Genomic DNA, 13993 nt, shown 5'->3' on the forward strand with positions numbered 1-13993 from the left:
CAATGGAAAAGTCCAAGAGTACAGCTTCAAGGATGATCACAGCTGAGGGGGCATGATATGCGACGAAGCGCCGCCGACAGAGTACTCCACCTCTCACTACAGTAGAGCGGGGACAGATAGAGTGTGTTGTGTACACAGACGGCCTTGCCCAGACCACAAGGATGGCACTAGCAAGTGTTATGACATCGAGGACAGACTGAAGGCAATTTTGACTGATGAGTTTGATACAGGCTCTCTTGCTCGACTGATACAAAAAATGGGTAAGTTCTTCATGCCACGACAGTGTAGAAGTCCTACACATCAATCGACATGGAGTCGTAGGATGTCCCTCGAGAGGCATGAGCAGGTTCACTCCCGCCATTCTTAGAGTCGTTCCCACCACTCTCGGGAATAGGAGGTTCTCTCCCGCCACTCTCAAAGTCGTTCCCGCCACTCTCGGGAAGAGGAGGTTCTCTCCCGCCACTCTCAGAGTCGCTCCCACCACTCTCAAAGTCGCTCTCACCAGCCACTGCATGTCCCCACCAATGAGGCTACTTCTTTGCAGCCTCAGCATGTCCCCACCGATGACGCTACTTCTTTGCAGCCTCAGCATGTCCCCACTGATGTGGCTATTTCTTTGCAGCCTCAGCATACCTAGTTTACCAATGTCTTCAAGCCGGTGGAACCTGTGCAGCACTCTCCTATCAAGGGAGCGCCTTACCAGACCTATATCCCACACGAGGTTTGTGATTTACATTCTCCTCACAAGGCCAAGGGAGCATCTCAGCCACGTGATAAGGTACACACACCTGCTGTTGAGAGCGTCATTGGTGTTGATTTGGACGATTTTGAGGAGTTTGGGGAGGATGGGGATGAGGAGACGGGCGATAAGAGCTTGGGTCCTCGAGAGCGTAGACAGTCTACTGCTGTTCGGACTCCTTTTAATGGTGAAAGTTCGTCTACTTCTGAGATATTGAGGAGACAGTACAGACAATTCAGAAGTAGTGGACCTGAAGCCATTGCGGTTGTGACTGAGACACTAGCTCATTTGAATCAAAATTTCTTCGACGATGTTGAGACTGAACTTCACCCAATATGTAAGTTGTAATTCATAATTTGTATTGTGTTATATATTTGTATTTTCTAACCTCAAATTTTATACTTCACATGTCATAGACCAATACATGCTTTCCACTGGCATGCGTCTTCCGGAGATCAAATGAAAAGTCATGTCTACAACAAGATACCCTTCATCAGCAAAAAACAAAAAGTTTATTTAAAATTATGTAAACTTATTAGAAATAAGGATATGTAATACAATGTTTGTATCATACATCACCATACTCCTGCAACAGTTCGTTGCTAATTTGCATGTTGTTATACAAGGGATCCCATTTCACACCAGATCCTTAATGAGGACCCGAAATATGAGATATCGGGTCCTCAATTGGTGAATCTTAACCGGTAAAAATTTATCTGGTGATGCACATCAAATTCACGGTTCAAATCAGAACATAGCTGCGAGCGTGGTCGATTTGCAGATGTTGTGGACCGCCATCCCCAATGTTCGTTGTCGACCATCTTCAATAGCTTTGTTAGGAATCTGTACTCCATTCCCGCCGTCCATGCGCGGTCCCCCCATCGACGGCGTACCACATCGCGCGTTGAATGAAATCAATGGTGTTGAGATAGTTCATTTTGTAAGAAAATAAAGTTCAGAAACTAACTCAAAAACAAAGTTCACTTTGTTTTCTTACAAAATAAATTATCTCAACACCATTGATTTCATTCAACGCGCGATGTGGTACCCCGTCGATAGGGGCGACCACGCATGGACGGCGAAAATGGAGTACAGATTTCTAACAATGCTATTGAAGATGGTCGACAACGAACATTGGGGATGGCAGTCCACAACATCTGCGAATCGACCACGCTCGCAGCTTTGTTTTGATTTGAACCGTGAATTTGATGTGCATCACCAAATAAATTTTTACCGGTTAAGATTCACCAATTGAGGACCCGATATCTCATGTTTCGGGTCCTCATTAAGGATTCTGGTGTGAAATGAGATCCCTTACATAACATGCAAATTAGCAACGAACTGTTGCAGGAGTATGGCGATGTATGATACAAACATTGTATTACATATCCTTATTTCTAATAAGTTTACATAATTTTAAGTAAACATTTTTATTTTTTGCTGTTGTAGGCTGATGAAGGGTATCTTGTTGTAGACATGACTTTTCCTTTGATCTCCCGAAGACGCATGCGAGTAGAAAACACGTATTGGTCTATGACCTGTGAAGCATAAAATTTGAGGTTAGAAAATACAAATATATATAACACAATACAAATTATGAATTACAACTTACATCTTAGGTGAAGTCCAGGTCAATATTCTCAACATCGTCGAAGAAATTTTGATTCAAATGAGCTAGTGTCTCAGTCACAACCGCAATGGCTCCAGGTCTACTACTTTTGAACTGTCTGCACTGTCTCCTCAATATCTCAGAAGTAGACGGACTTTCACCGTTAAAAGGAGTCCGAACAGCAGCAAACGGTCTACGCTCTCTAGGACCCAAGCTCTTATCGCCCGTCTCCTCATCCCCATCCTCCCCAAACTCCTCAAAATCATCCAAATCAAGACCAGTGACGCTCTCAACAGCAGGTGTGTGTACCTTATCACGTGGCTGAGACGCTCCATTGGCCTTGTGAGGATAATTTAAATCACAAACCTCGTGTGGGATATAGGTCCGGTAAGGCGCTCCCTTGATAGGAGAGTGCTGCACAGGTTCCACTAGCTTGAAGAGATTGGTAAACTGGGCATGCTGAGGCTGCAACGAAATAGCCTCCTCGGCGGGGACATGCTGAGGTTGCAAAGAAGTAGCCTCATCGGTGGGGACATGCTGAGGCTACAAAGAAGTAGCCTCATTGGTAGGGACATGCTGAGGCAGTGACTGGTGAGAGCGACTCTCCTCTTCCCTAGAGTGGCGGGAGCGACTTTGAGAGTGCCGGGAGAGAACCTCCTGTCCCGCGAGTGGTGGGAACGACTCTGAGAATGGCGGGAGTGAACCTGCTCATGCCTCTCGAGGGGCATCCTATGACTCCATGTCGATTGATGTGTAGGACTTCTAGACTGTCGTGGCACGAAGAACTTACCCATTTTCTGTATCAGTGGAGCAAGAAAGCCTGTATCAGACTCATCAGTCAAAATTGCCTTCAGTCTCTCCTCAATGTCATAACCCCTACTAGTGCCCTCCTCGTGGTCTGGGCAAGGCCGTCTGTGCAGACAACACACTCTATTTGTCTGTCCCCGCTCTACTGTAGTGAGAGGTGGAGTACTCTGTCGACGGCACTTCATCGCATGTCGTGCCCCCTCAGCTGTGATCATCCTTGAAGTTGTACTCTTAGACTTTTCCATTGTCTTTTTCTTTGCTTTATATACAGGAGCCTTGAATGTCATGTCATATCTTGAGGCAACGCGTACAGGAGCCTTGAATCTAACATCAAATTGGTCCCCATTGTCGAAGCTCATCATATAATACTCATTTAACTCACTCGATGTAGCTTCCAACTTGTGTATTGCATTATTTAACTCGTGTTTTTTTTTAATTTAAATATAGATGTTTCGTGAAAGTTTCGGTGCAATACATATTAATTTAAATATAGCTTGTTGGGTTGACCGTATGCTACTCTCACATTTGAGAGGAACCACTTTCAGGAATCACCATTCTCGATCGGATCAACACCAAATGCCAAGGGGAAAACTTGCTCGTTTCCTTCTTTTGCCACAACAACGAACAAAAGACCATTGTTGTTTCCCTTTAAGTGTGTATCGTCAACCACAATCACAGGTCGAAGTGAAAACTAGAAATGTGCGATGGAAGCCCCAAGAGCAACAAATAGATGTATGAACCGGCTCTTCGAGTCTACTTCCCAATCTATCATTGTACTTGGATTCACTTGCTGTAAGGCATATAGATATTTTGGCAGCAGAAGGAATGAATCATCAATTCAACCGTACATAATCTCAATTCTGAGATTTCTTGCACGCAGCGCGACATTATATTTGATTTTGACGCCGAATTCACGTATCAACTCGACTATAATTGATTTCGGCTTAATGATCTCACGATCATCGCGTATTCTTCTGGCCACATACGCTGCAACCACCATAGATTGTGCCTTGATTCATGCAACTCGATCTAATTCCCCTTCAAGTTAATGCTCTTTAAACTTACGAACTCCCACATTCCTTCGCTATGACATGATGCACGCAAATCAAATTTGCACTTTTGCAGAGTGCTTACATTTGAAATACACGCGTCTCTATCTGAGCGGTCAACTTTTCCCTATGCGCCATGCTTCATATTCCATAACCTAACAACAAGGAATAATTCTTCTTTACTATTGTAAAAAGAATTTTTCGCCAGATCCACAACTCTGGACGGGTCACTCTCGCGAACGAGTGAAGCAGTCGCGTCCATTGAAATCAACGAAACTTACCTATTAGCTAGATCATCGGTCTCGGGGGTCGTATTTTCTTGATGTGTTCTCCTTGATTGCTCGGCCACCATAAAATGTATAACATCATCGTCTGATAAATCGTCAGAGGCATCAGGATCTGTTCCTGGCTAGTTCGCAGGATTATATTCTTCATCATCTGCATCAGAATCATCTTTGTCTCCTGCGGCAACCGATGCTTTAGCTTCTTCTTCAGGGGTGTAATCTGTTTGCACTTGGTTCATTTTCCCAAACATTTCATTAAGGGTTTTTGGTTGATTCCATGCAAATTCGTCCAACGGTTGCCCATCTCATGAAAAGTATTGGAGTGGAGGCGAACTCTAACAACCATGATACGGCGTATCATATTGATTAGGTTGTGCTTCATATCCGTGTCCTAAAGGCTGAGCAAAGTCAAAAGAAAGGATGTACGCTTCTTCAATTGGACCATTGTTGTGCTCAACATATAACATGAGATATTCGGCAGTTGCCAATAAGCTAGCCAAGTCATCGTCGGTAGTCAATCAACATTTCGTTTCCTTATCAAATCGATTGGTCGCCAAATAATACAAGTAATTGGTAGTTCGTACTCAATGAATGCGTCACCATAATGTTGTTAATGTTGTACATCAGACTCACAACATATTCGTTGACTAAGGGAAGAACCTTCGTAGGCCCATCGATATATTATATATACTATCGAAAGCTCCGTTGTATCTTACATATATGTATTTCACGAATCCCATATATAAAACAACATAAAATATAATATTAAAATATATTTAAGTACGTAAAAACATCACAATTAGCACGAAAAAGTGATTAGCTGCCCAAAAATCACTACCCTACGGCATTGACTTTGTGGTCAGCGACTAATGCCGCCGGCTAACGAGTTTTGGGCGGCTAATCACTTTTTCGTGTTTGCCACACTTTATTATACTATGAACAAGTTTAATGTCTTCCTAAAATACTTCTAATATTAAAATAATAAATTTATTTAATAAATATAACATAAATCATGCTCTCTTAATTAATAACAAAATACAATAAAACATGTTGACTTACAAACTATAATTTATAGGATGAATATGAGATAATTACCTTTGAAATTAGAAATTCAACACAAATTGCTCCGCCTCTAGCACAAAACCACTTCTCAAATCTTTAGGGTTTATATTCTTCAATTAGTTCTCTAAACTCGCGAATATATACGTATTTGAAATTGTGTTTTCTCATTCACAAATGCAGCCTTAAGAAAGTAATATTGGATTCCTTAGTACACATTAACGTGAAAAAAAATGTTCACTTTGTATAATTCAACCTATTATTTCATGTGAAATTATGTTATTTTATGTGCAATGAAATACATACAGTGAGATTTAATATCCCACTATAGTCCAAGGTTTGACATATTCACTCTCTCATATTTGACATCGATATGTACTTCTTTTACTGAAAAAAAATAATAATAATAATAATAATAATAATAATAATAATAATAATAAAAGGAAAAAGGTGCATATCCACCCCTATAGTAGCGACCTATAGCGTATTGGTGCTCATAGTCGATATTGGATCAAATAGGCCCTCGAAGTCCGAAAAATCGATCAATTAAGCCCGTTTGACTAACCGTTGTTAAGTCAAACGTTAGTCAGTTTTGTTTTACCCCCAATTTCTTTATTCTTCCAATTTCTACCCCTCGGCCTCTCTTCTCTTCCGCCGGCGACAAGGTCGCCGATCACCTCTCTCTGACAATGTATTGACTGCGGCGACTAAATTCGATTTCGAAACGTTGACGCTGTCCAGCCTGAAGCTCCTCGGGGATGCCCACTTCAGCAACGGGACCGCGAGGCTCACTACGCGACGTCACCGTCCCGTACTCCAGCGTCGGGAGGGTGCTATACACCAAGCCAATCAGCTTCCGGCGTCCAGGTAGCCGCTCGATGGCGAGCTTCTCTGCATTCTTCTCGTTCCCCCTCACGAACCTGAACCAGTCCTCCATCGATGGCGGATTGGCCTTCGTCATCTCGCCGGACGACGAGTTCTCGAGGACGCCGGCGATTTTCTTGGGCTCATGGAGGCGGAGAGCACTACCAACGGCTTGGTGGCAGTGGAGTTCGACACGATGATGGACATGGAGTTCAAGGACATCAACGGAAATCACATTGGTTTAGATCTGAAGCAGAGTTACGGATTTAGGCGTAGTCAGAGTAGATTTGAAGGGTGACGACCGAGTTAACTCGAGATGTGACCAGCGGCCTCGTCGCCGCCAAAAAAGAAGAGAGGCCGAGGGGTAGAAATTGAGGATAGAAATTGGAAGAAAGAAATTGGAGGTAAAAATAAAAATTTGACTAACGTTTGACTAACTGTTGTTAGTCAAACGGGCTTAATTGATCGATTTTTCGAACTTCGGGGGCCTATTTGTTCCAATGTCGACTATGAGGAGCAATACGCTATAGGAGCCTTTACTATAGGAGTGGATCTGTACTTTTTCCCAAAAAAAATAGAAAATAAGAATACGTATGTTTCATTAAAACATTAATAACAAGTGAAAAATTACAAACACATATATTGTAAAATAGAAAAATATTCTACAGCTAAAAATATCATTAGCCGCCCAAAAGTCGTTAGCCAGAGCCATTAGCCGCCGGTGAATATTTTATTGTTTCACAATATATGAATTTCGAAGTTTTTAATAAATAATTTTATTTTATTTTATGTGTAACTCTATTATTTTATGTGCAATCAAATTATGTATAAAGTGAGATTTAATACCCCACTATAATCAAAATTTTGGCAGATTCATCTTCTCTCATATTTCACATTGATGTGTACTTTTACTATAGAAAAATAAAATTAAAAATAAATAAATACTCAAAATAAGGATACGTATGTTATAGTATTAAAACATTAATCTAAAGGTGAAAAATTACAAACTTATGTATATTGTGAAATAAAAAAAGTTCTAAAGCTTTAGAATTAGCCGCTGCCGAATTTCACGCGGCTAATGATTTATCGACGATTAGTAACATCATTAGCTTTAGATTTTTTTTCTATTTCACAATACATAATGTCAGAATTTTTTCACCTTCGTATTAATGTTTTATTTAACAAACGTGCCCTAATTTTTTCAAAGTTTCAAACCGACAGTATATTAATTGAAGAAAGTGACGTGAGTTAGCAATAAATATCTCTTTCTCAGATTTTGTACATTTTACAACTAACAATCTTATATTTTTCTTACTTTTATAAAAGAACAATGCAAAGCTATCAACATCAAGGAGTATGTTTGGTACTTCACATTAATTAGGGTAGATTGAGTAAATAAGTTATAAGGGTGCACCTTCTGAAAGTGGGTATTTTCGCCTATTTAACACTTAAAATTATATCTACAATTAGACCTTTATTCCACTATCAACCATTTTATTAAAACTTGTACTCCTTCTATCCCATTACTTTTGAGTAACGAGATTTAGAAAAAGTGTAAACTGAGTTTGTGGAAGATATTTAAGAACTATTTTAAGTGAGTTAGTATATAAAGTAAGTTGGGCCTACCATTAATAATATTTTAAATAGTTAATTTTTTACTAAAAAAAGGTATGAGACATCACTAGTGGGACGTCCCAATATAATAATTGAGACTTTATTAATAGGACAGAGGAAGTACTATTTTTCCAACTGACCATGATCCAATTGAACAATGAGCCCAAGGCACAATTTTTCAGCCCGTTGGTCACCAAATCACTTGTAGTTGAGATGGCATGTTAGTAGATCTTTCCTTGTCACATTTATTGCAGTCTGGTTTTATCAATATAGTAGAATTTATCTTTTGTATGACTAGGGACTAGCGATGGCAATGAGCAGGATTTGGACTGTATCTTAGGCCTAGATCTAGATTCGAAAATTTTCATTTGGGCAATTCAGTTCAAATTCACCTAATCTAAAACATATTCAATTAGTTCAAAAAATATATACTTACAACAATTGAAATGAGGGAATAGAGATTTTGAATGTGAAGTATACGTGGATAGAACACTGGAGTTATGATATAAAAATAAAAATAAAAATATATTATAAATTAAATGGATCCCTGAGCCAAATCTAGATTGAATCTAGCTCAAAAATCATGATCCAGTTCCAAATCCAAAATTTAGAGCCTTGATCCAATTCCAATCTAAATACATCAGTAGAGGAGCCTTGATCTAGTTCCAATCAAAATACATCAGTCCTACGGATCTGGATCCGCAAATTTGGACCAAATCCAAGATCCATTGGCATCCCTAGTGGAGTAGGACCAACACTTAAGTTAGGATTTGCAACCACATGAAACATAACGCATTGTTGTTTCTTTAATTATTTCAAAGCTTTCTTTCGTCCATGTCTGATGGGTTTAGTTGGTAATTGTTGATGTCAGAGTTGGTCGGGACATGATTATAATTGAGTCATTCTTGATTAGATCTTAAAAACCTTATCAAGAAGATGATGAAGATCTCATATAATTAGTTAGGTTAGAAGCTCATTTGCTAAGGAGTTACTAAATAATTCTCAATCGAGGGAGAATCGAACCACAAGAGCGAGCCTGAAGATGTCTATCGACTACCTCACAAGAGGACATCAATATGCTTACAACTTAGTCAAGAAAGTGATAAATTTGTTGGTGGAAAAATCCATCTATTGTGTCTTAAGCTCCTACTTAGTTTTTTTTTACCAATGTTCGGAACATAAACTATACTCGCTTAGCTGGAAAACAAGAATTCACATGAACATCCGGTGGGCGAGGTGATTCATCATTTTGTCGCCAACATGTGAAGTTTGGAATATAATTAGAACATTTTTCAAAGTTAGGGACTTTTTAAAAACTAAATGCAATATAATACCAAGATTAGAGTAGAAACTCTGTTTACTGCAATAAGTGGTGTATAAATAAAGCTGAGATTAGAAGAAAGACAGCGAGTGATAGAATTACAATCCATATGTCTACCTGGTTTTGTCAAAGCGATGCGTGAAGAATAAGCTGTTTGGAAGACATTGCTGATAGTGTATCGACAAGGGAGGAAATCGAGCTCAAGGCAACATCCAAAGCTTCTGCCGAACAACCGGGTCTTGTGAATCTCTTCACCTGCATTTCATTCAGCAATTTAAGGGATCAGAAGACCATGATCCAAACAAAAATAGAACTTTACAACGTTTCGAAATCATAAGTGCAACTGCAAGGCATATGAAAGAATGTAATCTCATGCAAGTTAACAAAACCAGAATTTCCTACTAGAAATGACTATGAAAAATGAAGGAAATATTCAATAGTTAACGTGACAGCAATCCCATGGTTGCAACGGAAGATGGAACACTAGAACAGAGGATCTCGTTTGACACATCATTGGCAATGTCAACAGGCGCAAAGCTTTGTAGAAAGTATAAGCATTTTACCTTATCAACATAAAACTGCAATTCCTTGATCTTATCAAGATAATCCTGATTGTAAAAGCTAGAACACGATTCCTTCAGCTGCAGCATTTCGTCAATTAAGATATCATTTTTAGGCTTTCTGTTCTCTGCACCAAATACGCTGCCATCAAACACCAAAGGGGTAAATGAAGAATGGCAAAATACCAATGCTATAGAAACAAAATAATCTACAAAAAAGAAATATTGCCTCACATATGTAAGCCCCCATTTGGCTCTGGACTTTATACAGAGAACTTAATTAAGAAGGAAACTAGAACTTTGAAATTCCAACATATTTTCCTTTAAAAGCAAACAAGAGTATCAATTATTAATATTTTGAAGCATAGTTGCCCGGTATACCCCGATTATTGCTTATAATATTATGAAAAAGTAAGATGAAGTTGACTATGAGAATTTTTTAGCTTATTTTTAAATCTTATAATTTATTTAAGATTTTTTTATATAATTTTTAAAATAATTTATAAAATATTTTAAAGACATGCAAATTTGATCAAAGTCAAAAACCCTGGAATGTGACCACGTCACGCATTAAAGGTTGGAAAAGGAAGAAAATAAGCAAAAATAATGAGCAATTGTGATGTAAGATTGACAATTTATGTGAAATTATAAAGTAAATTTGACTAGTTTTGTGATGTAAGATGCAGAATTTATGTGAAATAATAAAGTAAATTTGAATAGTTTGAGGGGACAGGTGGGAGCCCATTTGCAGCGTATGAGGCAGGCAAATCAAATGTGAAATTTTCAACAGATTTGTGCACGCGTGGGCATGTGATGCTTCCATCTTCATCTCTCTTAACTAACACCAGCATCTCACACTCCCTCAGTCATGATTATGAGGTAATTTTGTTCCTACAATCCTTAGGCAAAAGCGATGAAAAAGTAATTTTCTCTACTGTTCTCTTGATTTCAAGCAAACCTAGAAATTAGTTGGAGTCTCAATCAAATTATATAAAGTGTCTTTGTTTGTGTAATACTGATAAAATGCCATTTTTTGCCAATTAAACATCCTAACAATCGAAATAAATTTGAAAATTCCTAATTACCTTTTTTTTTCTTATATTAGATCACGTTTCCAGGCCCGCCAATTCAGCCTGACTTGAACTACAGAAAATAAAAGACCACACCTGCATGAAATAGTTCTAATACAGTATATAGAATACATCCAATATCTATAAATTTTGTCCTCCACACAGCAAGCTATTTTAGGGTCTTCTCTAAATTTTTGATATAGATGCCTGAATATAGCATTCCTAAGTATATAAAGAAGAAAGCAACTCAACTCTACACATCCTAGACGCAGTCAGACTCCAGAACAGAGAAACATCTACGTTTGGAATCATGATTTGGGTAACCTATTATATTGCATAAATAATTTATCTTCTAGAAAGATTCAAGTTGCAAATGCAAATATAGTTTTCAAAGAAATGAAATGAAAATTATATAAAAGAGCAGGAATCCAACTCAAACCATGTCCCTGAGGATCGATCTTTGTCATCTAGATGAGGAGCACCAGATTCTTGAATGACAGATGTATATAGAACAGCTTCGTCCTGACATAAATCAAATCTCAGATTCAAAAACTTTAATATTTAGCACTCGGTGGCCAGCAGATCAGAACTAAACTAAGTCGGTATAAGAAAAACTCTAAACCTGCACTAAGATTACACAATTAGAATAAAACTACTTCTTCCACAAAGTAGTGCTAGGTTAAGGAATACTATAAACTGACTGAGGTAAAGACCAAATAACAAAACGAATGAAATATGTGATTCAGTCACTGTCATTCATAGAGAAGGGTATATTGTTGTTATATACCTACATACCTCTCTAAAACCCTCCACTTATCATGGTATCAATTTCTAGATTGTTCCATCTACTTTGGAATATCACTGGTCTACTTATTTGCTGCGGTTTCATTTCTCATTCCTTCATGCACCATATTGAAAATACTCCTCAAATATTCATTTTGTCACCATACTCATCTATTTATGTTTTGGAAAATGTAAGGTCGATTTCCTTTCTCCCTCAAACATTGAAGCAATAACAACTCCTGATGGAAGAGAACATAATTGACATGAGAGATCATCACACAACCTCCAGCTATTTTTCTTAAGGTGTCGAATTTAAGTATCTATAATTTCAATTCCTGTGCTCCATTAACTATATAAAGTTAAGTGAAAACAGGTTACTCTTTATAAAATTTTCTTCTTTTAATTCTAAATGCCCTTTCAACTTAAAGTAAAGTCCAAACGAATTTCAGAATGTTTGCCCTCCACTAATCCACACGCGAGTGCAGACATGTGTTCAAACTTCTTTTTTTCGGCTGATTCTTTCAAGATGTACTATATACTACTGTCTATTCTGGAGTTAACATTTCAAAACAAATCCATTTGATAGCCATGAAAATCGTCAGAAATGCACAAATTAAGTTAACAAGACTGTGCAAGTAAAGTAATTGAATTACCTGCTTCTGAAAATTGCAATTACGCCATGAGTTCATATTCATTGAGCCCTTAATTGCCGGGGAGCACATCTCTTTGGTGATTACACACACAGATGGATTTGTCAATGAATTTGGATGGTTTTTTGTTGCAGAACTTCGAAGCTATACCTAACAAATGGACTTCACACTTCATTTATTTTTTCTTCCTTTTTTTTTTTTCTTCTCATTCTTTTTTTGGTTCGCTTTTTGCCTCAATTATTATGTTGACTTCTTGTTGAACCCTCAAATTCGTAACTTTTTTGAGAATGTTAAATATTTAAATTAGGGGTGAGAAGATAGGGGTCGTATAGCCGATATCGATCCGAATTCAATTGGATATAAGGTATTTGATACCCGAAAAATTAGGTTATTGAATCGGCATCGGATATTAGAATGTAGGAAAAATAGGGTATCGAGTATACCCGATCAGGTATCGAGTATAAACCCGAAATACTCGATTAAAAATTAGATATATTTTGAAATTATTTAATTAAATTCGATACAATAAATTCATGTAATCATAAGAACATGGTCATTTCTGTGCAGACACAATAAATTTACTCATTTATTTTATCCATACTTTCTCAAGCACATTAGAGCATCTGCAACGGTTACACGATAGCAGCCTATTCGTGTAAGGCTGCTATCGTGTAACCGATGCAGCAAACACTTACACGAGGGCTACACGTTCTATCGTGTAGCCCTCACAACCGTTGAAAATAGGCGCGTGTTTTACACGTGCCTTTAAAAAAAAAGAATGCAATTTAAAATTAAGTTTATTAAGTTTATTAAAAAAAGAATGCAATTTAAAAAAGAATGCAATTTAAAAATTTACAACCGGAATAGTTATTTGTAGGATTTATTTTTATTTTATTAAGTTTTATGTAATTTTTAGGATTTCAAAATTAATGCAATTTAAATTTGAAGTAAATTGTGTGATTTAAATTTATGAAATTAAACTTAAATGAAAAATGGAAAAATCAAAACTAAAACTATCATGTAAGCTATCATGTAACCCCAATGCAGTCTCTTTATACCATGTGGTCCCCCCTCATAGAGTAAGCTATCATGTAACACCAATGCGGATGCTCTTATCAAACTATTCCTAAATATAATATGCTAACAAAGTATTCTTTGTTTCTTTTTAGTTACTAGTATTATTCATTACAAAATATATTAAGGAGTAAGAAAGTAGATAAGAAATGAAAGTTTGAAAAAAACAGAGAGCGAAACAACGCCGTTGTCACAAGCAGACAACCATTACTAAATTTTCAATTTGTATTGTTATTATTTTATTGTTATTATTTATGTTTTAAACTTACGAAAATAAATATATATTTTCGAATGGAATTTGTGGGTTTTGTTTAATATATTTGGGGCTTGTCTGCTGCCTGCCTTTCTTTTGTCAAAAGGTAATTGTGGTTGTTGATTGTTGATTTGATGTTATATATTACTCCCTCCGTCCCAATAAAAGTGGCCACTTTTTTTTGGGCACGGAGATTAAGAAGGGGATTGTTATGTTTTAATTGAGTGTGACCCACCAAAATTAGTGAGTAATTTTTA

The 13993-nt window shown here is 37.5% G+C and overlaps 1 protein-coding gene across 6 annotated transcripts; it reads right to left on the reverse strand.

The window, feature by feature from the left end:
• Positions 1 to 9331: 9331 nt before the first annotated feature.
• Positions 9332 to 12681, reverse strand: LOC131026398 (uncharacterized). Of its 6 annotated transcripts, none has more exons than XR_009102275.1 (5): positions 12413 to 12681; positions 11416 to 11498; positions 10992 to 11049; positions 9910 to 10048; positions 9332 to 9601 (listed from the first exon to the last, which is right to left on the reverse strand). XR_009102275.1 is itself a non-coding variant. In XM_057956276.1 (4 exons), the coding sequence occupies exons 1-4, from the start codon at positions 12479 to 12481 to the stop codon at positions 9473 to 9475; spliced, it is 420 nt and encodes a 139-aa protein (XP_057812259.1). In that variant the 5' UTR covers positions 12482 to 12681; the 3' UTR covers positions 9332 to 9472. The 6 variants fall into 6 exon arrangements, 2 of the variants coding, with proteins under 2 accessions (XP_057812259.1, XP_057812257.1); XR_009102276.1 differs by having other exon boundaries at positions 11410 to 11498; positions 12413 to 12659; XR_009102274.1 differs by having other exon boundaries at positions 10992 to 11498.
• Positions 12682 to 13993: the final 1312 nt, after the last annotated feature.

Source organism: Salvia miltiorrhiza, chromosome 5, assembly GCF_028751815.1.
Source record: "Salvia miltiorrhiza cultivar Shanhuang (shh) chromosome 5, IMPLAD_Smil_shh, whole genome shotgun sequence".
In the NCBI taxonomy this organism is placed as follows: domain Eukaryota; kingdom Viridiplantae; phylum Streptophyta; class Magnoliopsida; order Lamiales; family Lamiaceae; genus Salvia; species Salvia miltiorrhiza.

What these genes read in the sequence shown, in the direction of transcription:
- LOC131026398 (XM_057956274.1), bottom strand. Translation starts at nt 12,481, where the DNA reads ATGTGCTCCCCGGCAATTAAGGGCTCAATGAATATGAACTCATGGCGT. An exon ending in ATTGCAATTTTCAGAAGCAG is followed by an intron (nt 11,499 to 12,412) that starts GTAATTCAATTA and finishes GATTTATGTCAG; the next exon opens with GACGAAGCTGTTCTATATAC. An exon ending in TGCAGTTTTATGTTGATAAG is followed by an intron (nt 9,602 to 9,909) that starts GTAAAATGCTTA and finishes AATGAAATGCAG; the next exon opens with GTGAAGAGATTCACAAGACC.